Source organism: Ornithodoros turicata, chromosome 3, assembly GCF_037126465.1.
Source record: "Ornithodoros turicata isolate Travis chromosome 3, ASM3712646v1, whole genome shotgun sequence".
In the NCBI taxonomy this organism is placed as follows: domain Eukaryota; kingdom Metazoa; phylum Arthropoda; class Arachnida; order Ixodida; family Argasidae; genus Ornithodoros; species Ornithodoros turicata.
Genome location: NC_088203.1, coordinates 96,566,641 through 96,592,005, shown reverse-complemented (window position 1 = coordinate 96,592,005; position 25,365 = coordinate 96,566,641). Strand labels below are relative to the sequence as shown.

General features: G+C 45.6%; 4 protein-coding genes across 9 annotated transcripts in view; 2 read left to right on the top strand and 2 right to left on the bottom strand.

Annotated features, from left to right (window-relative positions):
- The first annotated feature begins 365 nt into the window (after positions 1-365).
- On the top strand, positions 366-1,431 carry LOC135388925 (eukaryotic translation initiation factor eIF1-like). Its single transcript, XM_064618810.1, has 3 exons — positions 366-556; positions 993-1,150; positions 1,206-1,431. The coding sequence occupies exons 1-3, from the start codon at positions 523-525 to the stop codon at positions 1,350-1,352; spliced, it is 339 nt and encodes a 112-aa protein (XP_064474880.1). The 5' UTR covers positions 366-522; the 3' UTR covers positions 1,353-1,431.
- Positions 1,432-3,970: 2,539 nt separating this feature from the next.
- LOC135388917 (myelin expression factor 2-like) lies at positions 3,971-14,831 on the bottom strand. Of its 2 annotated transcripts, none has more exons than XM_064618798.1 (11): positions 14,627-14,831; positions 13,966-14,156; positions 13,466-13,526; positions 13,201-13,400; positions 10,594-10,857; positions 9,689-9,787; positions 9,510-9,569; positions 8,398-8,891; positions 7,208-7,259; positions 7,034-7,117; positions 3,971-4,169 (listed from the first exon to the last, which is right to left on the bottom strand). In XM_064618798.1, the coding sequence occupies exons 1-11, from the start codon at positions 14,674-14,676 to the stop codon at positions 4,114-4,116; spliced, it is 1,611 nt and encodes a 536-aa protein (XP_064474868.1). In that variant the 5' UTR covers positions 14,677-14,831; the 3' UTR covers positions 3,971-4,113. The 2 variants fall into 2 exon arrangements, with proteins under 2 accessions (XP_064474868.1, XP_064474867.1); XM_064618797.1 differs by lacking the exon at positions 14,627-14,831 and adding an exon at positions 14,347-14,446.
- Positions 14,426-17,815, top strand: LOC135388920 (tRNA modification GTPase GTPBP3, mitochondrial-like). Its single transcript, XM_064618801.1, has 8 exons — positions 14,426-15,589; positions 15,729-15,873; positions 15,931-16,084; positions 16,358-16,436; positions 16,554-16,697; positions 16,807-16,975; positions 17,046-17,306; positions 17,569-17,815. The coding sequence occupies exons 1-8, from the start codon at positions 15,322-15,324 to the stop codon at positions 17,789-17,791; spliced, it is 1,443 nt and encodes a 480-aa protein (XP_064474871.1). The 5' UTR covers positions 14,426-15,321; the 3' UTR covers positions 17,792-17,815.
- The window catches only part of LOC135388923 (TM2 domain-containing protein 3-like), a 140,594-nt gene continuing 132,529 nt past the window's right edge, over positions 17,301-25,365 (bottom strand). For 3 of the 5 annotated variants that reach the window (XM_064618805.1, XM_064618807.1, XM_064618808.1), the window contains 3 exons: positions 18,357-18,522; positions 18,209-18,284; positions 17,301-17,996 (listed from right to left, as the gene is read on the bottom strand). In XM_064618805.1, coding sequence (XP_064474875.1) covers positions 17,828-17,996; positions 18,209-18,284; positions 18,357-18,522 — 411 coding nt within the window. In that variant the 3' untranslated portion in view covers positions 17,301-17,827. Of the gene's footprint in view, positions 17,997-18,208; positions 18,285-18,356; positions 18,523-18,748; positions 18,897-18,961; positions 19,092-19,230; positions 19,349-25,365 lie in introns of those variants that run through there. The other 2 variants (XM_064618804.1, XM_064618806.1) reach the window with 2 other exon arrangements.

Below are 25,365 nucleotides of genomic sequence, written 5' to 3'. Positions count from 1 at the left end.
TGGAGCAAGGCTTTTTACAACCATACCGCCACGCACACGGTTTTTCCTTCCAACCACCTGTATCCACTGTCCGACTGCAAGTCACGAACATTAATTAACAACAGGTACAATATCACTACTCTATATTAGCGCAATAATAAGACCGTTTGCAGTTCCCTAAGCAAAGAACACGTGGGGCATCTCCAGCTACAGCTCGACAGAAAGAGCATAATTTGCCTGTGGAACTAAATCTCGTTAGGAACGCTTCAAATATTAAATTCTTAATCGCTACTACTCTAATCATATTGGATTATAGTTAGTATACTCTCAAACGCAGACACACTACAATCGTTCGAATATTAATAAAATACGCAACCGCGGTGCATTGTTCTCTTCCACTTTTCATCCGGGCTACCCGACATTGTTTCGCTTGCCCCGTTCCTCCCGCGAACTTTTGCCATCTCAACGGCTTTCAAAATTTCAGCACACTGTTGCGTGCCGTAGAGGACTGTTAACTCACTCAGGAATTTTAACGAGTGCTGTATGTCTGCCGGTATCCAGAACCTCAAAACTTTTGGTAAGTTACGTCGCCGATTGGGCTTGGCCTCGAAATGAGCAATGTTGGCTCACGTCGCATGTTGTGTGTTCGTAGGCGGTCGCACAATCTTGTGAACTCAATATTTTAGTACTCCTGCAGCATAGAATAGAGCCGTATCAGGTATACTCGAACGGCATTGTTAAGTGTGTTATTGTTAAGCTGAATCACTCGGTTGATGTCGAAAGCGCACTCTATTGCGTTTTTAGGGTCAAAAACGTAGAAGCGATTTAACGTCCTTAGGAGCATCAGCACCAAATCCACAGCGAAGCTAAGCGAACGTTACGTATTACTCGGTAGAAGATACGTAGCAGATTTCACGAAACTTCACTCTTGTACACTTCGTAAATTGTGCTAAGCCTAACGACAAAGTGGCGTCGACCGCCAGAGGGTAAACAACATCCACGACTCTTTGCAGACCCCTTCGCCGATGCCATCCGGGGCGATGAGCAGGGAGTGCAGGACGGACTAATACACATTCGAATCCAGCAGCGAAACGGTCGTAAAACCCTCACTACTGTGCAGGGAATCTCCGATGACTATGACAAGAAGAAAATCGTGAGAGCCTGCAAAAAGGTACGCGCACTTGCAGTGATACGCCGTGTGGGTTTAACGCCCGTCCCTCCCACAGGAATTCGCCTGCAATGGCACGGTGGTGGAGCACCCAGAGTATGGAGAAGTCATTCAGCTGCAAGGGGACCAACGCAACAACATCTGCCAGTTCCTGACGCGCATCGGCATCGCCAAGCCAGAGCAGCTTAAAATGCACGGCTTTTAAGAAAAGCGAAAAAAAAAAAAAAAAAATGACGGCTGTGGAAATCTGCCAATAAATGAATGTCTTTCTTTTTTAGAGAACATTTGGTATGTCTGCCACGTTGACTCAACTACACAGGGAATACACACACAAGGGCATACTGAGGGAAATAAGTGTTTATTATAGCCATACAATTTCTCGTACTGCGGTTCCTGAAAGAAATAGTATGTGAACATTTCCCTGCATTAGGGACAAGAGCAAATCCCATTACTGAACTGTGTCATGCACTTATTACCCCGGTAGGCAGACGTACTGGAATAAATCGACTGCGAAGAACTCCCAAAGCATCACCCACACTAAACCGTAAACTGCAGCTGCAGGAAAGTTCTAACAGCAGCTATAGAAGTTGGATGTGGAGAGCCCCCGCAGCCTGTCCACAGGATGCCTTGCTGGCATTGCTTGTTGCCAAACAGAAATCTGGTGTGAGCTTGCAAAATTACCCATCTATTGCATGAACTAGTCTTCCAGAAGTAGCACCATGAATAGGAATGGAGAATCAGAAACCTACTATTCTATACCACCACTGCACGAGAAGCAAGAAAAAGCACTGGGAACCAACAGAAGACTAGGGCCCACTTGCAAAAACGCTGAGGCAATTCCTCGGTGCTGCCCTCGATAGCTTCGATGGCACTTACTGCGCACGGTACAGTCCTCGACGCTTCCCTTTCGTAGAGCACTGGCCAAGCTCCCAAGGGCAGTACACGGGAATTGGACAGTTTGTGCAAGTGGGCCCTGTGGTCCTACATCCTTCCATACCACCTTCAGCAAAAGTGCTGCACCTTTCCTACATTCCATTGAGAATTTACGGAGTTCACCACCTGTCATTGGACTGCCACTTTCCCACGGCAAGCTTATTGCACATAGCGGGTGAGATGTGGCACTTTACAGCAGTTTCAAGGATAGGTATATGCCTAAAAAGTTTCCAGGGGGGCAATTCACAGCACCCCTTTCATCTCAAGGCATAGGCTAGAAGTAGCCTGTTTCTAGAGCAAAGTTTTCTCATAGGACGAGCCCCACGGATTGCCACAACAGGTTGACCAGACAGTATTGCAGGAAATGTTCCTGACAGATGAGGAGCACAGAAATGGACAGGGATCTAGCACAATCTTCAACCAAGACCAGTGTCTTACCGAACAATTAGTGCATACTGGATGATTTTGCGAATACTTGGTTAGCACAATCATTAGATGCCCGTATATTGTTGTACTTTGGGCACTAAAAGTGCTGGTCTTGAAACTCGTAGCAGCACTAGTGGTATAAATTTGATAAAGAAGTCGTAGCCCCAAGGGAGCAATAACTTAGACCGTTTAGCCACAACTATCCAACAATGTTGACCAAGAACCAACTCAAGTGCTTTTATTTTATTGTGTTTTCCTGTGACAGGGCACAAACTCTGAAGCCTGCAGCAACCTGTGAATAGTAATCCAAGTTTGTCTGCTACTGTGGAGATGCCGTCATTGCCAATGGTTCGAGGACACACTCCATTTTGATGAATTGGTCCTTTCTACCAGGGCCAGGACTGGCCATAGACATTGCCAGGGATGTTCCCAGCAGGCAACTATGGATTGACACTGAAAGAACACTTGTATCCCCCATACTGGACCTCATATACTTACAATAGTTACTATCCTGGCAAGAAACATTTGCAGAAGATTGCTGTAATCCTTGTGTACGCTGAAGACAATGGCCTTCCCAAGAAGGAAAGCTGTTCCCACTCATGTGGCACAATGAAAAAGGGGTCCATTGTCGCACCAGCATTGTTGAACACTCACATACAGCTCAAGAACTGTGCACACAAGTCCCACAGGGCCTTTTTTTGTGCACAAAACTACGGAACAGAACTACTGAAAGTGTTATACTGCATACTATGTTACAAAGTATCGTTACCTGCATGCTCTCAACTTTCAATCTGCCAGGCAGTGCAGCAGCTGCTGCTACCCATCACAGATGGTGTTTTGGAATACAGACACAAGTCGTATGGCTTTTGTGATCCTCCTTCCATGGCTGGAACATGCTGTTCAGAAAGCCCCGTGCATAATCGCTGCCCAGTGGAGGGGAGATACCGTGCAGTCTGATGAGAACTTCATTGGAAGTTGCCAAAGTGCCAATAAAGTGGGGTTTGAGAGCTGAGTGACATGAGAGGAGTGCATACAACCTATAAAATACCATCGGGAACTCTTTTGTGCAGCTTTTTACTTTGTTGCTCACTCCCCATTTATGTACATTGCTTATTCACTCTTCCTGCACAGGCCTCAGAATCATTAGTAAGGTGATTGCTGCTCTCAGCCCTTCAGAGCGCTGATCGGCAATGCGCTTTGCACCTACCAACTTTGTGGATCATTCAAATGCTACAGAACTGTCCGGAAGAGTATGCTGGAGACACAAGACAGCCAAATGTACACCCGAACTGGAGCACTACTGTTAGGAAACTTCGCCGGCAATGCTTCTAACAAGCTGCACATCTTGACAGTAATTGGTGGATACCTGGAGGTCCATTGAAGGAAAAAAGAAGATTAATCAAAATGTGTACTGCTTTCACAAACTAGATGGATACTAAGAAACAGTTGAGACACACAACTTGGTGATGGGCCCAAAGGGGTGCAGCTTGCTGCACAGGAGACTTTATTCTAAAACAGTGCCAGTGAAATGGAAACAAAGAATGGATGAATGGACCCCCGTTGTCCTGGTAAAAAATGTCCACCGTTGCTTTGCTACGTTGGGATTTTCAGTGGAGTCGTACTTCGATCTGTCGGTTCTCGATGCGGATTCCATGCATCATGTCTGTATCGGAAGTTGGTCAAGGAAACTCTCTGCATGGCATTCTGAAGGACATCCGATGGCGGACTAGGAAATTTGAGGCACTGGACACATTTGAAACTATTGTGAAAAGAGTTTGTTCGAGCAGAGGAGGTACAAAACCCTTCTGGACGGTGTATTTACATACATATAAGTCGCATCGAGTGAGTATGCATTTGTGATAAGAGAAAAAAAGCCAAAATGCTGTAGCTGAGGTAAAGTGAAACCACCGATGCTGTGAATTGAAAATACGGCTGTACACCAAAGGACAACAGTGGGAACTCGGCGAATCGTAAAATGAATATACCACATTCCATGACAATGTTCCCCAACCGGACTGTACGTCAAGGCCTCGAAGTTTTCAGGGTGAAGTGCGACTTGTATGAATGTAAACATGGCATTACAGTCAACTATCAACTAATAAACATTTGTTGGTCATTTTGTCTGGTCACACCTAAGCCAGTGTGATCCATTTATGAATGGGCAAGGCACTACTAATCGGTCAGAAAACAGAGCTCAGCAGGAGCCACCAACACCTCCAAGCTTAGAATTTGCACTTACGGTAGTTGCCCCTGCACTGAACGGACTGAATCGGTTGGTACATACAGGCAGGCCTTATGTTCCTTCGATTGAAGTTTGGTGACACACCTTTTATGCAATGTAGGAGGATTTATACCCAATAAATTGCATATAGGCAAGTAACTACACTTGTCAACAAATGTAGAGGCCACAGAATTGGCTCTCAATGAAGCTGTCAGCTAGTTGACAACAAGGGCTGGCCATCAGGGGTTAGGGACGCTACCATCATGTGCTTTTATCTACAGGTAGAGCCAGACTACCGGATCCTTTCACGCGTCCGTTAGTGCCAGTCAACTGTAACTGCCAGTGCCAGAGTATGAACTTAATGTGCTCCGCAATAGTTGACACCAACAAGGTGGCGGTCGTGGCAGTTTTGACGTAAGCGACGGTTCAGAGGTACACCAGCAGTGTTTGCGTTGCGTGATCTTGGATCTAAAGTTACACCAAGTTTCGAATGAAAGAATTTGAAAACCAGTTTAAAATGTGCATGCGCGTTGCATCAACGGTGAAATTCAAAATGCCTGCCCTGTGGAGTACCCAATGCTACGTTGTCTCCAGTTCTCGGACAAGAAATGTGTGTCACAAACAAGGCTCAGCAAAAAAAAAACCGGGGGTGGGGGGCGTCCTTCTGTGAAGTGCTCCAAGACATTGAATGAGACAATACGTTGTCCCATGTAGAATTTGGGGACCAAAAAGGCATAGTAGTTCTGGGTTTTATACCGTGAGACAAGTACGACCATGAACGACTACGCTCTGGTCGGACACATGATTAATACATATTGCCTACCGAGGAGCCCTGGTAGAGACCTGAGTCCACGGCACTGCACGCTTAGTGTCCGTTCAGGATGACAGCGAGATGACATTTTTGGATCACACTTTTGCCGCCCGAAACATGCACCGTATAAACCGCACTACTGGTCGATGCTTTTTTTTCTTAAAAAGAAAAAATAAATGAAGTGGTCATGACCAACTGCCCTTGTCTTCACATATGGCATCATATGATCAGCGCAGTATTCCCTCAGTTTTCGAAGCGGTGAAATTTCATTTCCTGATGACATATTGGTGAAAAGCTTCAAAAACTGCTGTGTTAGCAATGCTTTAAATGGAACAAATGACGACCTGTTATGGGTGAGTGATGAACTATTGACATCAGAGTCAGACAAAGAATCGCGACTGGACTGATGGACAGGCATTTTTGTTGCATGGTTTGTGGGATCTTTGCACAATAAACCATTCCATGTTCACTTTTCCTAAACCACTGCATACAGCGTGCCAGTCGATATTTTCTCTTCAGAGAATGAGGTCAACCTCTATCACAGTTTATGCGGTAGGTTGAAAGGTTCATCAGACGTTTTTGTGCAGACATGCTTGGTTGTCATCATTCACACATTGTCAAGAAAATTCAAATGATACAGATTTTTGCTCGGGCTGCCCAAAAATCGTGTCATGGGGATTTGATTTTGTGCAACGATAGAAATACTACAGCATTGTGGAGTATGAGACTTGCATAGATTTCGAGAAAAGCAATTGTACGCTACGCAGCGATGTTTGGGTACTAAAGATTGCGTGCAAGGAATATGTATTCAACAATGCAGCGAATGAAACATCTGCTATCCCGTCAGAGCCACTGGAAGTGAAAACGTAGAACAATGACCAGCTGCTGATTAAGAGAGAGTTTACAGATTTTGAGGCGCTTTCATAGAATGTCAAACGTTCCTGAGCCACCATATTGCAAAAATACGGAAAGCAACACACGAAAGATGCCCTAATGGGACTAACTTATCAGCGTTCCATCTACTGTGCAAGGGCAGAACGATTCCACGTCACTGACAAACTGAGCATAAATCAACATGCTAAGCGAAGTACAGGGTTGTTACGATATCAATCGGAAATAGGTTTTGAAATGCCAAACAAAACCAACGTCTAAAGCCTGGATCAACCACTGACGGAAATATGCCACACGTACGACTGGCAGTGAAGTGTACGTTTCGCGCATCAGAAGCCCCAGCAAGAAGAAACCACACAGAACAGAGCCAACCCCCGAGAAAAAACAGACGATGACAATTCCAACATAGAGAACCACATACGTACCTGCAACTTTCCCCCGAGAACTTTTCTTCGACAAAGGAGCTTCACCGTCGGAAGGGACCGTATACTTACAAACCACTCTCGACAACAGAGACAAGACAACCTCTCCTACTCGAGTCAACCCATCAACCGACGTCGAATAGAGTCAACAGGAGGCCACAAATGGAGTGCGGAAAGGATACCTACGGCACGCTGAGCGTCCCGTTCCGAGTTGAAGCGCACAATCGCTGTGCCCCTCCCTTTCACCTCTGTGTAGCGCACGCTTCCTGAAAGCATCACAGTCTCCGATTTGAACAGCAGCTTCGTGATAAATTCTGCCCCCCTTACACACCTTGCCTCACCAGGGCATTACTTACCCACGTCACGGAATCTGTCCCGCAGGTTCTGCCAGGTGTAGCTCATGGGAAGCTGCAAAGGTAAAAGACAGGAGGTGTTAGCATAACATTTTTTAATTTTGTAAAAAATTAATTAAAAATTAATAAAAATTAATTTCTTCACTTTTAAAATAAAAACAATTTTTATTTTTATTCATTAATTTTTATTTTTTTAAATATAAAACAATTTTTAAATTTGTTGAAAAAATTAAATGCTACACAGTGCAGCACCGAACAAAGCAAAGGAGAATTGTAGCATGTGGGCAACATCTAGATCATAGGTTGTCAAACCCTTCTCTCTCACAAACGTTTACACCGCGGGAAACCCATCAACAACTTCCAAAATGTCCCAAGGAACCTACTTAGTCATAGTGAGACGGGAATAAAGCCGCAGGGTACCCTGTTCTACAGCTTCTAACAAAGAACCTTATCTGGGGAAGACATAATAGCACCTCCAACACACGAGTGTCTATTCATTAGTCAAGTTTGTGTTCATTAAACCCCATTCTGCAGAGAGAATGCTACAGAACAACATTTCGGTGGTCCTCCCCTCATTAAACACCACAATGGAATGGTCTCTCAAGTAATGTTTTCTACTAATTAATTGGTGAAAATCAGCCCAAGCAGTTGAGATGTTTCATTAATGCAGATAATACACTGTGGAGCTCTGTTAATGCATTACTGGTATCGTAAATGACTGTACCAACCGATACAACACCTATGATGACAGACATCTAGATTAGTCACATGTGAATGTTCAATAACTTGATACGCTTAGCGTTTGTACATGTTTCTAACCGCTCCAATCACCTGTTGCACAGAATATAGAATCCCTCGGATCCATCAACCTGCTCCTGTGATGCATGCATTCCCACCCTTGCTTCAATGGCAGTGTTACAAGTAGCAAACACAAGATCATCTAGTACGTACTCAGAATTAATTGGAAATGCTAAAAGATACGAACACTGAAGAGACGAGACCACGAAGCAATCTGACATATAGTACTAACACGCCCAAGGCAAGGTTTTAATCATCTACTTGTTAACGGATTCTTGAAATACACCACTTTGCTCTTCAGAAAGGCCAGATCAGAATGACATTTTCTACACAAAGCAACCATTAACACCCCCAGAGCAGTTGTTCCTAATCATACGTATGTTATACATACTCACATTTTGTACTATGATGGTATCAGATGACCTCGGACTTCTGTATTCTGCAACATCAACGGGCCGATCGTATTCTAGTGGTCCAAGTCCCTGGATTGGATTTCCACCGAGGCCAGAGATGCCAGACATGCTCATACCGGCTCCAGCACCTCCTCCTCCGAGTGAGCTGAGGCCAGAGCCCTGAGAACCAATGCCTGCTGCCGTGCCCATCAGCGACCGTTCGGAGAGGCCCCCCATGCCTCCGAGACCTCCCATGTTGCCCATGCCACCCATATTACCCATGGAGCTCATGGAACCCATCGTGCCCATGCCGCCCATACCACTCATGTTGCCCATGCCTCCCATGGAACCCATGCCGGTCATGCCAGCTGCAGCGGCCATGCCTGTGCTGCCGCCCATATTGCCCATTCCCCCCATGCCCAAGCCGCCACCTCCCATCGGCGGGTTGGCTGCTCCCATGGGACCCATTGGGGCATTCAGAGATGCTGCGGCTGCCGCTGTCAACAGAAAAAAAAAAAGAAAAGAAATGCCGTTAGACAATTGGTTACAACCAGGCACTGTGTGTATGTAAATAAACGTGTTCTTAAATTAATACGTAAAATAAATTGGTAATTCTGAACAATATCGTAACTAAGGCTTTTCTTCATGCCCATCAGCAAGGGATGCCAAATTCAAGTTTTCCATAGTAAGTTAGCTCCTACAGTGAAGAATAAGGAGGAAGCAAATGGCCATTTTTGTGTTTTTCACATGCAGTCTTAGCTCACTACAGCTTTTTGCAGGCCTCAAGGCTGTGTTTGTAAAATCCAAAGCTGTTGTATAAAACTACATCAGTGCACTGTCCACACCTGAACATAAAGTAGCTTATTGCAGAGATAACACGTACTGTAGTGGCGAGGTACAGCTTGGGACAAAAGTTCACGGAACTCCGGGGTGTCGCATTTCTCCATTGGAGCGACGCCCTAGCAGCGAACAGGAGCGGATATTTTTTTCTGAGAGATGGATAGAATAGCCGGTCACCCGTGCTGATAGCTAGCAGGAGGCTGCTCCAGTGAAGAAACACGCCAGTGTTGTGTTCCGTAAACCTTTCCCAAGCTGTACGTAGGCAACAAACTCACCATTAATTTGAAGGGGGTTTCCACCAGCACCGAGACCTTTGCCCACACTTTGTAGGCCACCTAGTGGAGAGAATAAAAATTTTGGTTATGGCAGAAAGAAATAAGCTGAATTATTATAAATACTATAACGTAATAACAATAATAAAAAAATAATAAAAAACGGTAGCTGAAACCCTTACTTGGCAACTTTGACGGCACACCTCCGTCGAGGTCCTCGTTGTACTTGTCCATCCTAACACTCATTGGTCGCGTGAAGAGCTTTTGTCCATTAAACATAGCTGTTGAAACACCAATGAATTAAGGCAGTAATTGAGTGTCACTTGTGGAAAACACACATCGACTCTCCAGAAGCGATCGCAATGGCTAGCAGATCGAAAGCTGACTTTCCAATTACACAATTGGTTTGCACCTAAGAACTATGCTAGAAACAACAGTAATTTTATCACCAATGATACATAATACTAGAAGCCATGTGAAGCCAGAAGGTCTGGCATTAAGTGCCGTAAGTAGCGCATGTGTTGTATCCCTCTCTTAACTCATTCCTTACAGCGCCCATAGAGCGGCGCTACTCGGTCTCTAAAGTAGATATGGACAAGTGGTGACATTTGGTGGATACTATAAACACTACAGGACAAGTTTCCTAGAGACAAAACCTAGAGATTGGTTTAACTATAGAGCTTATTCACTGACATCATCACTCCAGAGGGCGTCACCAGAAGTTCGTCAGTTCTATAGACAACAAGTTGTGTGTGCAAATCCCACTATGGTTTATCTGCACACACCCTGTGTGTACCTCTTATGGTAATTTCACTTATACTCTGTGCATTTGTGTGATCCTGGGAGAATGGTGAAATATAATTTTCAACCGCGGAAAGCTAGGGGCTTTAGGCATGACAGTCAACCTACGGACTACGTTATGGCAGCAAATCTGTGTGATAGTGGCGCTCTCCTGCGGATGACGTCACGCAAATAAACACTATAACTTATCGACCATTTCCTCAGCAAGTGCCAGCAATATGTTAAATTTCGGCCAATGGCTTTCTACATGCAAGATCACGCACAAATGGCTGCAGAGAAAGGATACAGATCGCCTGGACAGCTTCGATGGGGTGATCAAATTCAATGATGCCATGGCCCTTGCTGTTGCCTTCTTTGTCTGTTCGCAGCTCGACATTTGCAACATGACCAGCCAGACGGAAGATTTCTTGCAGTTTCTTGTCTGTAACCTTGTAGTCGAGGTTGGCAACGAAAACCCTGTTTGAAAGGGGCCCAACGATGCCCAGAGAATCCAAGAACTGTGGGCTGAGACCATATGTGTTGTAGCCCCCTCCCATGCCTCCGCCGCCACCTAGAGAGGACGGAAAATTTACTGTGTGCATTACAGCCAATCTCGTTAATTCTAAGTTATACATGCAACATTATCTTCAACGTGCAATACATTCTATTGTAATTCTAAATTGGGCAACACTAAATTAACGAGAGCCTGTTGCAAACCTTAAAACAGTCAGCGAGGTTGGTTTCCCTTTCTGTAGTATGATGGATGAGGAACGAGATTACAGAGCTTCCATTTAGTTAGTTATGGACAGCAGTATCGCTAGCTTGAGTGATACCCAGTGTCCTTATCCTTATTGTACTTCCAGGGATGATTTCACACTTGGAACTGGCATGGAAAAGCTTTTTTTGCACCCTGTTAGAGGCTGAAGCATATACGGAACATATGACTTATATAGACAACTGGTTTATGCGGAAGTCACCCGCTAGGTATAGCTCTCCTGAGGAAATACATTGTAATCGCCGATCACTCAAAATGCACTACAATATCCATACCGGCGGTCAATTCCATCAGCTTTTCTACTGACACATTTCACTTCAGAAGAATGCCATAAAAGAGATATTAGGCCTAAGATTCCATGAACCAGAAATCAACTTATTCCACCATTTTACAATTTAATTGCTTCGCAAGATGCATGCGACCACTCAAGGTGCAGTCTTGCTTTCCCCCCCTTTTCTGCTGTATTTTCATTGCCATAATACAGTCAAACCCTTTTATAATGAAATTCAGACAACTGCAACAGAAAATAAATATATAAAATGCAAAGATAACCTGAGAAACACAAGCTGTAACGATTTCACATTGCACGAACTTCCTCAAATGCGCGCTTGACAGAAAGTGCAATATTACAGGGGCAGCCTCGCCACAGAACATGGTGGCGTAAAACTGTAGTAAGATTTATAACGACATATCCACAGCAGACACTCAACGGATGCACGCAGATCCCATTCGAAAGACCTTTTTTACAATACAATGTACTGGTGCTTTGTCGATTCCACGACTGCTGTCGCCAGGTGCTTTCTGTCTTAGAAAGCTAAGACATCAACACGTACGAAAACGGTACACACATAAGCTACAGCCCGATAAATGAGAGCCCAGTTACGCATTATACCGATCAACCACGTACGGCTCGTGTCAAAGCGAACTTGAACACCACTCCAACCTTCAAAGCGGAAAGAAAACAGAAAAGAAAGCCTTCACATCAAGGGTCGCCCACCCCGCTAACTGTAAATAGATGACCAAAACACCCTCCGCCGTTGTTTCTACTAAGCGCCACCAGGGCCCGCAGGCAGGAATGGCGTTCAGGTTAACTCTGATGAGAGCCGTACAGCTACTTGCTGGAGACCCCAACTTTGTACACTAAAAAAAAAAAAATTGCACGAAAGACAGTGATGCACAATGACAGCCTCCTAAGTTTCCGAGGGATATGTCCCGCATCCGTTTCTTTCGGTAACCTGTCCGTTTCGCCATAAAAAAATATTAAAAAATGGCATCCCGCCTTTTCTCTCTCACTGCAACCTGAGGCGCAAAATTGTATGGGCATCTCCACAGGGGAAAGGACACAGTGACATTGGCCTATCGTTCACCGTTCTGTCACAAAACCATGTTGCAGAGGTTACGAGTTGAGACAACCAGACAATCACAGCAGTGTGCATTCTTGTGACTAAATTTTTTCCAGGAAATTCCCACATCCCAAAGGAAATACTTTTGACAAGATATTGTGACAGTTCCCGAGGGTAGTATGTTCATATCACGCAGTAAAAAACAAGTTCGAAGTGCCTTTCATGCCCCTCTAAAAAGTGTTTGTTCTTAAGGGATTTGACTGTACCTCGTGTGCTCGGTCTTATTTGTTTGCAAAGACAATGCTGCTACGAAGTTATAAGTAGACCCAGATGTTTTACGGTTAAACCTGATTTTTCCCCGAATTTGCACCCCGAATTGAGGTTCACCTATCTAGGGTTAAACCCGATTTCTACCTGCAAAACTGCACCTAGGCTAGGCACCTCAAGGCATCGACATACTAATTTCTCACAAAATATGCGACTGCCCCTTACTCCTGGCACTCTGGATAAACGGTACAGTGAACGTTTATTCTACAATAATGCCCGATTTCTTCCCGAACTCAGTTTGATGGTAATTTTTCTTTGCATGAATTTTCGACATCAATTTATTGACCCGATTTCTACCCCCCGAATTTGGAAAAATATAAAACCCGAAAACTTCAGGGTCTAGTTATAAGCCTCATGCCACAACGCCATTCTATAGGTTCTCAGCTCATGTCTAAGACTTCTACCAACAAGATGCAGATGGCCACTGTCACGACGAGTACTCGCTACTACTGAGAATCTGGAAAGTTACCTCCGTGGCGTCCACCGGAGTCCCGGTCCAGCGAAGACATGCGTCCTCCGCTCCCTGATCGCCTCGTCAGAGGCCGTCCGTAGCGATCCCGTTCCACGTCAAAATCTTCTTTCACAACAAGGAATCGACCTTTCATCTCATGCCTGTGCAGCACTTCAATAGCTTTGGGTACAGACCCCTTGTCCTTGAGTTCCACAATGCTGAATAAAAAAAATTCACGATTGTGCAATTTTGCGCTGCTGCGGGAAGAATTGCTCGTACTTACCCACAACCGCGGAATTTACCGTTCTCGTCGTCAAACAGCTCCACGTAAGAGACATCACCAACTGTATGCAAAGTAAAACATATATTTAAAAAATTAAAAAAAAAAACACACATAAAAGATATCATTCTGCTGTGTCCCAAAAAGCTATAATGCTCAGTGTCTGGGTTCGAAGTTCCTAGATTCAATCAGCTTCTGGATATCTGCAAATTTGGCAATACTGGCAAGATGGCAGGGCCCACTTGCACAAAATTCCTCAGTGGTGTCCTCAGTAGCTTTCGGCATTGCTTTACGCGCCAGCAGTATTGAGGACTGTAGCACTTCCCTGAGAAATATCGAGGCCCCTCAGGCCACCACTCAGGAATCCCCAACGTTCATGCATGCGGGCCCAGAAAAGTAAGTGAAATAATGAAACTGGACTGGATTGGACAAAATCATTTCGTTCAGGACTGAAGACGTGAAACTCACCTTTATACAAGCTGCTTGTGTGGTTTAGTACGTACCTTTTTCGCGGAAGAGATCCTTGATATCTGTCCATTTAGAATCGAAAGGAATGTTCGCCACATACACGCGGCGATCCGAAGGTGCTCGATTTCGACGTGTATCGCGACTTCTTCGACCGCGACTCGAATCTCGGCCCCGGTCGGGGCTGCGGTCTCTGGGTGATCTGGATCTGGATCGCATGTAGCCTCCGCTGCACAAAACAAGAGGAGTACCACAAAATGAACGCACTCGGGCAGCAAAGAAGGACGTCGCTTGGATTATGATTACATCGCGCACGCTGCTGCGGAAGCGGAAGCAAGCACTGATACAAGTTATTCGGGAAATTGTAGAGTGGACGGTAGTTCAATGTGTATTTTATACTTCAAAACCTGTGAGCTTACCGGTTCATGACACAACGACCACGGTGTACGCACTCCACAAAGAACAGAAAATATTGATCGGGTGCGGAAGGCAAGACTGCGCGTGCGCCCGAAACGCCGCCCAAGAATTCAAATGCCATTTATACCACGCAGCGAGTACTCCGCATTTTTTTTACACACAATGGCACACTAGTGAACGAAGGCCGTATATGTGGTACTAGCTCAGCAGTACGCGAAAAAGTTTAATCTCAGAGATGCAAGTTTTCTAGTTGGTTACCCTAGTATCCCCCCCGAGACTTACCTCCTCATGCCTCCATTTTCTCCAGAACCGTTACGATCCATCTGTTCCATAAAGTTATGGCCGTTGTACAACAGGAAGAATTATACTACTGGCAAATTCGTGAGGAAAAGCAGGCAAACGCTGAACTAACAAGCAACCTTTGTTACCACACTTTACGATGCTTTATGGCGCCTCCAGCCTGATGGGATGCTCGTGTTATATAAGATAGCGGTGAAGTTTATCCTGCACCTGCTCTTTGTGTTTAGAAAATTTTGGTCATGATGTATAGCAACCGAGCCTCAGTCTGTATAAATCTCGTGTTTTGTATCAGGAAACTGTAGTTTTATTAAATTCAAAGTCAAAATACCACGGGGGATTTATCGCAATGATAGGTACTAATTGCACGCGGATTAACACATGTCGTACGTCACAATCACAACGGTAACGAATACAAGGCAGATTTTATATAAATCTGAAGGCTGTATGAATCTTCCTATACACCTGTATTCTGAGAACAGAACAGTGTCGTGCTTGAAATACGCAGCTCAGCGTATGATGAGGGTCAATACGTGTTGCAGATTACTAACATTTTACCAAATCAATGTCACGCTGAAATCGTGACGTGTTTTTGTGTGCGCAACGTGTACGAAGAAGCACGTGTTGGGAAAACTTAGGTGTAGCGCCTATAGCTCCAGGCGCGTACACTATTGAGAACGATGAGCACATACTGCCGGTCTCTCCTGAAGATCAGAACCTTGAAGGCGGAAATAAAGCGGATGAGCAGCACAATTTTCGCGCTGTCATCCGGGTTATCACGATGCGCTGTTGCAATGATACGGGTGTCTGGCCCGGATTCAAAACTAGTCCTTAGCCAAATAGCACGATTTAAGAAACTGCCATCGCCCAGGAAGGCTTTCGTTCGCAAGATTGTTCATCCATCAACCAACGAACACTTGGACACAGGGATAGTGCTCTGGTTTCCTTGTACGTAGCAAATCGTTTTGGGATTGACAGTCATAATGGAAGGAATTATCGTCCATCGTTTCGAAACAGCATGCTATTGTCACACGAGATTCATGGATCAAAATAAGCAAACAGGTTTAATGGTGGGTATGCTTCTTAGCTCCAAACAGCTACACTGGTGAAGACAGCTGCGAGCTTCACCTCCATGGAAGTCCAGCTGTAGTGAAAGCCGTTCTGAATGCCCTTGAGAACGTGGAACCTCGTGGTTGTCTGCGTCATGCCATGGCAGGCGAGTTTACCCGAAGGTAATGCACCAGACCGGACACGCATTCCCATAATACACAACTCTGTTTGACCCATAGGGCTTATCTGAATGGAAAGCTAGATCTATGTCAGGTAGAAGGCTTAGCAGATTTACTGCAGGCGCAGACAGATGCACAAAGGGTTCAGGCACTGCGCAACGTCGATGGCCACCTCAGTCGTCTTAGCAGAACCTGGGCTGAAAAGCTTACACAGGTATTTTCCAGCTCCAGAATAACTTTCCTGTTACGGAGAAGTGCCAGTAAAAAAAGACATGGACGGTACTATTTCCTCGAACATAAGGATGCGGTGGGGACAGACACATCGAACACGACTAGGCCCAGTCCTGTCTGGTTGTGTTTTGTGGTGTCTCTCGTCCCTACCACGTCCCCATGCCCAAGGAAATTATGCCGTCCACGTCGTTCCAGCAGCTGGCTTGCCTTTCAATGCTTTGCTCATAAAAAAGGCTAATCAATTTCTTTGGGACAGTGCGTTGCACGCTTGGAAGCTTTCATAGACTTCTCTGAGGAACATGCAGATGTAGCACAAGACAACACACTCGAGACAGGTCGGTACAGCCAGCTTTGCGTAGATGCATAGAAGTTGGTGCCCTATAGCTGACAAAGCTTGTAATTCCGGAGCTCGGATAATATTCTAATAAATAGTTCTCCTCAAAACACGATAGCGCGACAAAGAGCCCAGGAGCTTGCGAAGGAACTGGAAGCCCAGCTTGGAGATGGTCGCCGAGGTGAACGGCTTCGTGCGGGAGTCCGCGTTGCTCTTCTGGGACGTCCAAATGCTGGAAAAAGCAGCATTTTCAATATGCTCTGTAAGAATCGCACGTTCTCGTTGGATTTACATTTGTTACCATAGTGTGAAAAGCTACACGGGCCAGTGCTAAGGACAAGCAAAGGTGTCTTAATAGTTACCCGGTACAGGCAGGAGAGAAGCAGCCATCGTTTCTCCAAAAGCTGGCACCACTCGCGACATAGTGGAGGCCTCGCTCGACATCGCCGGATTTCCGGTTCAACTGGGCGACACGGCTGGTCTCAGTCGACGAGCAAAGGACCCTGTCGAACGAAAGGGCGTCGCACGTGCGCGTTCCTGGTAAGTGGGAATAAGCTAGAGAACTTTGGACGTGAACGTGCTAACCGAAACTCTGTTACAAACACCACAGGGCAGCAACGTCAGACCTCTTGCTGCTGGTGGGTGACTGCAGGAGGGGTGTACATGAACTCGAGCAGTTGTCCGCTACGTTACCGGCAGACCTACCCCGTCTCGCGGTGCTCAACAAATGTGACCTCCTAGAAAAAGAAGATCTGCAGATATTAGCGGAGAAGTGTCAGACGAGCAGAGAACCCTTCTTGCTCGTGTCGTGTCGGACAGGCAGCGGCGTTCCGGAACTTGTGAAAGCGCTTGCACAACAGGTGGCACCATTGTAAGTGTTGCATTTTATAGGCACTTGACAGAAACAAAGTGAACCAGGCATACTTGACATCCATCATTGGTTGCACAGCACAATTTAGAGTCTTTCCTGCGGGTAACGATATGAAATTACGGTACAACCTCACTGCATACATACATATTTACGTAACTGCTTGACCCTGGCGAAGCACCGTAAAAACGTAGCGGCTATCAACACTGAGGCGGGGAGCACGTAGTCACCATATTTATATGTACACACACACACACACATGCAGGTGCTCTTCCGAAGCCACTGCCGGCAGTCTCATCTCGGAGCGTCAGCAGCGCACCTTGGGCCAATGCTTGGAAAGCGTCCAACAAGCAACGCTTCACGAAGAGCCGGATATAATGGCCGAGTACCTGAGGCGTGCGCTGGTGCACCTAGGCCACCTGGTGGGGCACGTCTCAACGGAGGACTTGCTCGACCGCATCTTTCGAGACTTCTGTGTAGGAAAATAAAACACTGCAGTTCTCGTCCCGCTATAGGAATAGATCTCAGTCGAGATAGAGGGACCCGTCAGCTGGTCCCAGGTACCCAGTTGCCACAAGCACCACATCTACGAGCGTCCACACGCCCAGTCCGCCGAAGCTGAAGAGCTTGCCAATGCCTTCTTGCCACATGCCCAGGTAGAACCTGTCCGCACCGAATCCTCCGAGCACGACGCTGTCGAAACGATTAAGAAGTTGTGAGAGCAGCTATCCAGGAATATTTCAGCATATTAAAGAAATGTAAAATGATTTGGACGACGAAAATACAAAATAACTAAACATTGCTGCGTGTTAAAATTTTGCACGCTGGAAATCTGTATCTGTATGTGCACTAAACGTGCACTCTGTCACTTTTGCTGGCTATACGTTTGGTGGTTCAAGCGTTACCTGAGAAGCAAGGCAGTCCTCCAACTGTATCCCCTTGTCCAGTTGCAAAGATGGTTTTTAAAGAAAGTACGCCGCCCTGCAAGGATGTAAAGTGGTTAAGATTTTTGCATCACCGACGGTTTAAGGATATGCAGATGGGCATTCTCACCAAGGCAGGTTATGTTGGGCCGTACTGTACACTGGGCCAGGTACCGCTGGCGCGGTGAACTATTCACCTGACATGTTGCATTACGTTCACATACATGTTCTTTACCAGGAACGGTCTGATAGCAGTAGCGGCAAATCATGCGCCTCTCAAATGGCACACCTGCACCCTATAATGACAATGAGAGTGTTTTGAATGATTTTTTTTTAAATGGTTTGGATGATGTGCACTCTGTGATTTCTGCCTTACAACACACCCTGTGTCGATCACAAACCGTAAGTTACAAGCAATTTTGGCGGTGGTCTTGCATCGCGTATTGTACGTTGTGTTACTAAGCAACAGTTACGACAGGAAAATATTCTAACATCGTTGTAAAACACAGTGATAGCACTTACGACACAGTCTACTCCAGCCCGTGCTTCACACGTCACAGACACTTCCTCGCCGTAAACGCAGGAATAATTAAAGCGACAAGTGATGCATTGTGCACCGAGGCTGCTGCACGGTATACTCTCAATAGTACTTCCACAGCCGTTCGGTACCCTGTGGAAGAAACGTTCTAGTACTTTGCTCGAAGAAAAATAACGGGATCGCGTCTGGTACTCAGCTGCTGTGCTTCGGCAATGCCGTACATGGCTGAACGTGGAGAAATTCCGACGGTTTCGTTGCCGTATCGGTGAACTGGTATTCCTATCGACTGTCTTATTGCGTAGACTGCATCATTTGTTGGGCGATTATCTGGAAGTGAAAGGGAAACTGACATCCCTCAGACAAGTGACAGTTCGTAGTGCGTTTTTTAGGCCTGCTTGCACAACCAAACTGAAAGCGGCGCAAGTAAACCATAAAGCTTGCGTCAGAAAATCAGAATTTCACTTGCTTTTGTGTGAATATCGCCCGTTGACGCAAACAATTAGGAAAACAAGAGTTGTCCACTGTACCGAACAGAAACTGCGACTGGAAGTCGCCATATTCGTTAGCACAGTGTGGCCAGATGATCTATTGGATTCCGATGACCACAGCCGGAGGGTAGTGGATAGCGGAAGGAAACGGGGGTATGCAGACATTTCGGTACAAGGCCTCTCGGTACGGACGTTTCGGTACAAGTCGCCTGCAACTTTCAGCCATATGCCTGTCGATGCTCGCTGCCTGCTGTGGTCACGGGCAGGCCAAAGTTTACTGGTTCATGAGGGGGATATGTTTAATGACACAAAAGAAAAGGAAAAGACCACCACAAACGGCTTGCTACTCCCCCCCCCCAAAAAAAAAAGGAAAGAAACGAGAGGAAAATGAAGCAAAAGAGAAAACAGACTCCTTCATAATAATAAAAAAATAAAGAGAAACGCAGCAAGACAGACGGGTTGCAATGCCAGCTCGGGCGTTGCTCGGACGTTGCCAGCTCGGGTTGTCAGTTTCTGAATTTTAAGTCTTCCAAGTTGGAGCTTGTCCAGTAGAGGTGTGCCCCGAAGGAATTATAGCAACGCGCCGCGGTCCCGCTGCTCTGTACCCAGGCGTCGCCACATAATGAAATACTTTTACCTAAAACAAAACACCTTACTGCTAGCTCGCACTTTCCCACGAATCGCAGGAGAGATAATAACAATAAATTAAGAACTGCTTCACGCCACTCGAAACTGTATAATGAAACATGGCGAAGATTCGATAGAACTGACGAAAAATTTGGGAGATGAATCATTTAAACCTCACGCCGCGTTGAAGATTTCAAGGAAAGGGTGTGGACATAAAAAAGGATCGCCTGCTGTTCTGCAGTTTCACTTTTTTCATCAAAAGCTTTGATGAAGAAACCAATTGATAAATTATAATCAATTAGTTATGCGAATTAGCACAAAAAAAAAATAAAAAAATAAAACTCTCGTGGGATTTCCGCAATGCCATATAACCTACCTGCGAAAATCGCATCCAGGTACGGCTCGCGTAGTTTTATGATAAAAATTTTATAACGCTTAAAAAACACCCTGTATAGTGGTGTCATCACACAGATACTGCTCACGATGATATACCAATGCATTATTCATCACTATCCTACTAATTGGCAATATTGTTGACTATAAATAGAACATAGGCTTTAAAGAGGCAATGTATCACGACCACGGACATGAGATACTTCTCGACACGGCAACGTGTGGACAGCCCTGGCGAAACACCTACGTATCGAAATGTCCGTGCACCGAAACGTTCGTGTACAGAAATGTCCTAGAGCCGGAAACGGGACTGTGTGGGTGGGGGACTGCGGGGAGTTCCAAGTTCGAATTTCGAACACGGCCGAGGACGCCAGCGACTTTGTGAGTGACAGAAAAAGGTGGGTAGATGTACCCATAGAGGGTGTCTGACCTGGTTTGACTTCATAAACTACTTATAGTTAGAGGGCATTTTGGAACACGTATTTCAGATGTGTATAGTCACTGATTTTGCTCAATATGACTCTGATGGGAAGTCTTATGTTCAGCCGGTCGTATGTTGTGAAGTTTTATGTAATTACAGGTCTTCGCTTCCTAATTGAAGCGTCGAACAGGGTCGAGCAGAAAAGGCGTGATTAATAGTGCACAATTATGTGCACATTTATTTACATTTTGTATATATATAAGCTAGGGTGGTATGGTACCGATCTTTGTACTGACTATGCATTTGCCTTCAATGAAGCACTGTTTCTCATACTTCCATGACCCTAACATGCCTCACATATTTCACATATTTCGCATTTTTTGCCACGCATTTCATATTGCCGCCTCCTGTCGTCACGCCACACTACTATCGCATCCAGCGGCATGACCGAGTGGACACAACACCTGCTCGTTGGTGGTTATTAAGATCCTGCTGAAAATTGCTGTGTCGGCTGTGCTGTCTGAAGTGTTCCGTGGGTTTTCCGGCAGATCTTCAAGACGGATGTAGGCTCAGTTACCCCTGAAGTCGGCCCAGGATGCTAAATGATCCCCCTGTTCCACCCCTCCTTCCTGCCATCCTCTCTCCATCTGTCCACGTCTGTAGGGCGCCATAGCCACATAAGATGGCGTAGATGTGATCTATAGCTGGTGGATAAGCTCCATGATAGGCAAGCTTGAGCGATGGGCGAAAAACACACAAACACGACACAACACGACGTCGAGTCGTCGTGTTGTGTCGTGCTTGTGTGTTTTCCGCGATTAGCTCAGGCTCGCCGATCATCATAGCCACAGTTGCTTCGCGGCGCCAACGCGACATGAGGAAAAAAAAAACTTTAGCTGGAAACGCACGCTGTCACCTCAGAGTAACCGCGGTCATGACGCTGATCACAATGCAGCCTCTCTACGTCGAAAGTCTCTGGTATTACGCACCGAAAAATCATAGATCGAGAAGTTACCCGTCAAAAAGAACTCGTTACGAGTTAAGTTACCGTGTGAAAAATGTAACTAAGTTAAGAACGAAGTTCTTCAGCCTGAAATGTAACTCGCAGTTACGGAGTTATTTAAAAAAAGAACGAGTTACTCCCAAGTTACTTCGGACACAAAATAGCACTATACACAGGTGCAGCCCGCGTGAACAGTTGAGTTCGACATTGAGTTGCCTGTGGAGGAGTGCGAACACGCTTAGATCGTTTTCGTTTATGGCCAACAATTCGAACGCTTTGCATCTTAGTCCCTGTGCGGGAGCACAATGGTTCAGCTTCATTTCAATGGCAGCGGTTCTTACTTCCTGAATAATACTGTCATTGAATGAATATCAGGTTTTATAGCATAAAATGCCACGAAAGCAGCGGAGTGAAAGCAAGAAAATATGTGGACATGAGTGAAAGGCGAATTAAAAGTAACTTGGAACTTAGCGTAAGTTACTTTAAGGTACTTTGGCAAAGTTACCTGAAAAAGAAACGAGTTCCTCTGAAAGTTACCACGGCGCAAAAGTAACGAGTTAAGTTACAAGTTACAAAAAAAAAAAAAAAGGAACTTAGTTACACTGACGAGTTATAACGAGTTATCTCGAACTCTGCGAAAAATACACATCACCTACCACCCTTTGTCTGCGAAAGAATAAGAACAACAAAGGAAAACGTTTTAGATGAACTAAATGAACGAAGGGCGGGGCCATGCACCAAGGCCAACAAAGACCCACTCGCGGCGTAGGAAAGCTTTCGCCATCAATTCCAAACCCCCTTTCGAACCAATGCCACATTGACTATTGCCATCGAATAAGACCGATCACAGAACATCTGGCGGGTGCCAACCCAATTTTGGCAGCTCGAGTGATTTGCCTCGAGCAAATGGGAGAAAAACTGCGCGTGGGCATTGTAGAAGGACGATGAAATGAAAATATAGCGTAGTGGTGCGAACGGTAATTGTTTCTTGATGTGCCCTGAATTAGGCCGGCGCTTGAGCTATGGATTAAGCGTGCTGGGATGTGGGAAACGAAGGAAAGTTACTCAAGGCCGTACAGGGTGATGTCAGCTGCATAGTAAGTGCTATTCAGAATATGAATGACAGTATTTTGGAATATAAGTGCCAAATGATTTTAGCGGTGATTGTTGTCTATGTATCGTATATGTGCACGTATGATGACGCATGACTGTGGGGGGTATGCACAATGTCAGGGTCGGCTTCTCTTACCCCTGAAAACAGCAGGGTCGGATACGGAGCATAGATCTGTCGCCGGCATTTCGCAGAATGCTTGTTTGAAACAAGTAAACTTAACATCTACTGATCTACATGTCTATACGAAACGTACCCATTTGTGTATGTGTTATTCTGTCCACACAAAATTTCATCAGCGGAGGCACAAAGGGCAGAGCAACCAGTACCACGTTAACAGACTTAGGCGCACATTCGATTTTCGTGCGACATGGCATGAACTGGGTGCAGGGAACAGGAACACATGGTACTTGATACTGTGCTATGAGAGGAAAAGTCATAAGTGGGGTTCGGATAGAATAATTATTGGCTTGAGAAGTATACGAAAGAACGCAAATCACGGGAAACATTCACGCTGTTTACACGCAGGGTTGGGAGGGCATGTTTCTCCACCTAATCTATAGCACCGTAAATGACTGTACATGATGACATGTCATGTACATCACTGTACATGACTGCAAAGTAGCCCTAACTGGCCTTTCATTCTTCATTTTTGCCTTTCGCGCTGCTGCACGCAGCTCCCTGCTTGGACACATTATAACTAGGGCTCCACGTTTTCGGCATTTATTCTTGGAGAGATTCGGCGGGTATTTTATATGTTTGGTCAAATTCGGATATTTTCGGCATTTTTAAAACGTTCGCGCCGAAAACGGACGCCGAAAAATTGGTAGCTATGATGACTCATGCAAGGAGGGCAGCTTATAGGATTGGGCCATTGAGAACGCGAAGTGATTCTTTTCCTTTGTTGGAAGGTTCCACTTGTACTTAAACCCCCTTGACCCACTGATAAAAGTTTTGCGGGGGAATTTTTGTCCATAAACTAGAGGCTAGCGGCTCCGTGGAGCGGTATTCTCCACATTCTCCCTGTGGAAAGGAGGTGAAGAAAAAACGAAAATGTGATGCCCCAGAAGGGAAAAAAAATGCAATCGTGTACAGGAATTTCCGGCATGCAGTACAATATGCAAGAATATATTCTGAAGTGTCCGGAACATGCCGAATTTCTAGAAAAATACTCTGCGGATGTTTTTCGGATGTTTTTCGAAAACGCAGAACCCTAACTATAACTAGGGAGTGACTTTTTCGGGTTAAACCCCATTCTGCCCGGTTATCCCCCCCCCCCGAACTGACCTCCGACCAATTCGGGTTAAACTCGATTTCTCCCCGAATTCCAGTCATTATGAAATCCTCAAGTGACGTTTCCACTGAAGACGAACAAAGGACCCCACGTGTAACACATGTAGGGATGGGTCACTTGCGTTCCCAGCAATACACCCATGTGTGTCAACACTGTCTATGCCTTCGGGGATTACCGCTGGAAGGTCACGGTCTCGCAAAAGAAAAACAACGAAAGAACAAAAAATAAGAAAAGATATCAGAAAGGACAAAAGGAGAAACAAAAACACCCGATAACACCCGAAGGCACAATTATCGCCCGATTTCTCCCCGAGTTACAGAATTTTAACTTCACTGGGCACTTATACCAACATGGGTATGATCTTTGTGGGATCCAACCATATCGCAGAAGGGATCATACCGTACGTCTCACCATGCCCAGAAACTAAATTAGTGGTAGCGGAAGCGTCTATGCGGATGTTATGAGAAGCGAAGGGCGAGATCAACTCCTGGATAAAAGTGACGCCGCATTCTGTCGCCTTCCTGCGCACGGCCCTGCACGACAGTCAACTGTCGTCTGCAAACGGCAGTGCGGAAACGTCCGCTGCACCAGAAAAGATACACTCGAGACAGCTTGAAGGCCCTTTCGTTCGTCGCGGTCAAAGGTCTTCCAATCTCCGTGGCGTCACGGACTCACTTTTTCTCGACAGCGTGAAGTTGTCCTGACACGCGCTTGTCTCGCTTGAGCTTTTGCTTTTGACCTTCTTGCACGCCCTAACTTTCCCTTTCGAAGTCTATCCCGGACGTTTTGGGTACGTGTCATTCACGTACTTGTTCTCACGCCTGTCTGAATTGGATACTCTGAGGAGGATCCAGAGAAATGTAGGCAAAAGTAGATATGTGAAGACCGCGCAGCAAAAAAGCGGAATGACACGCTGAAAATAGAAAGGTAATTCTGGAAAAGTTGGCAAGTTCAAAGAAAAGGATTTCACGCTGTGGAATAACACGTTCGTGTCACTACTATCACGAATCGATTACCACTACTGTGTTGGCTGCACCTGTAACTTCACTGAGAGGCTTGAGAGCACCTGGACTAGTGCACTAGTGCGCCACCTAGACTGTGCACCATACGGGGATGAATCAGGACAAAAAACAAATAAATAAAATAACAAACTCCTTTTGGAGTAAACGACCCTCGTAAAAGAACCAAAAAATGAGGAAACCGGATATGATGTCCCTCGGACGTGGACGGTTCCGGCAATATATGTACCACGAAACATGGCCTA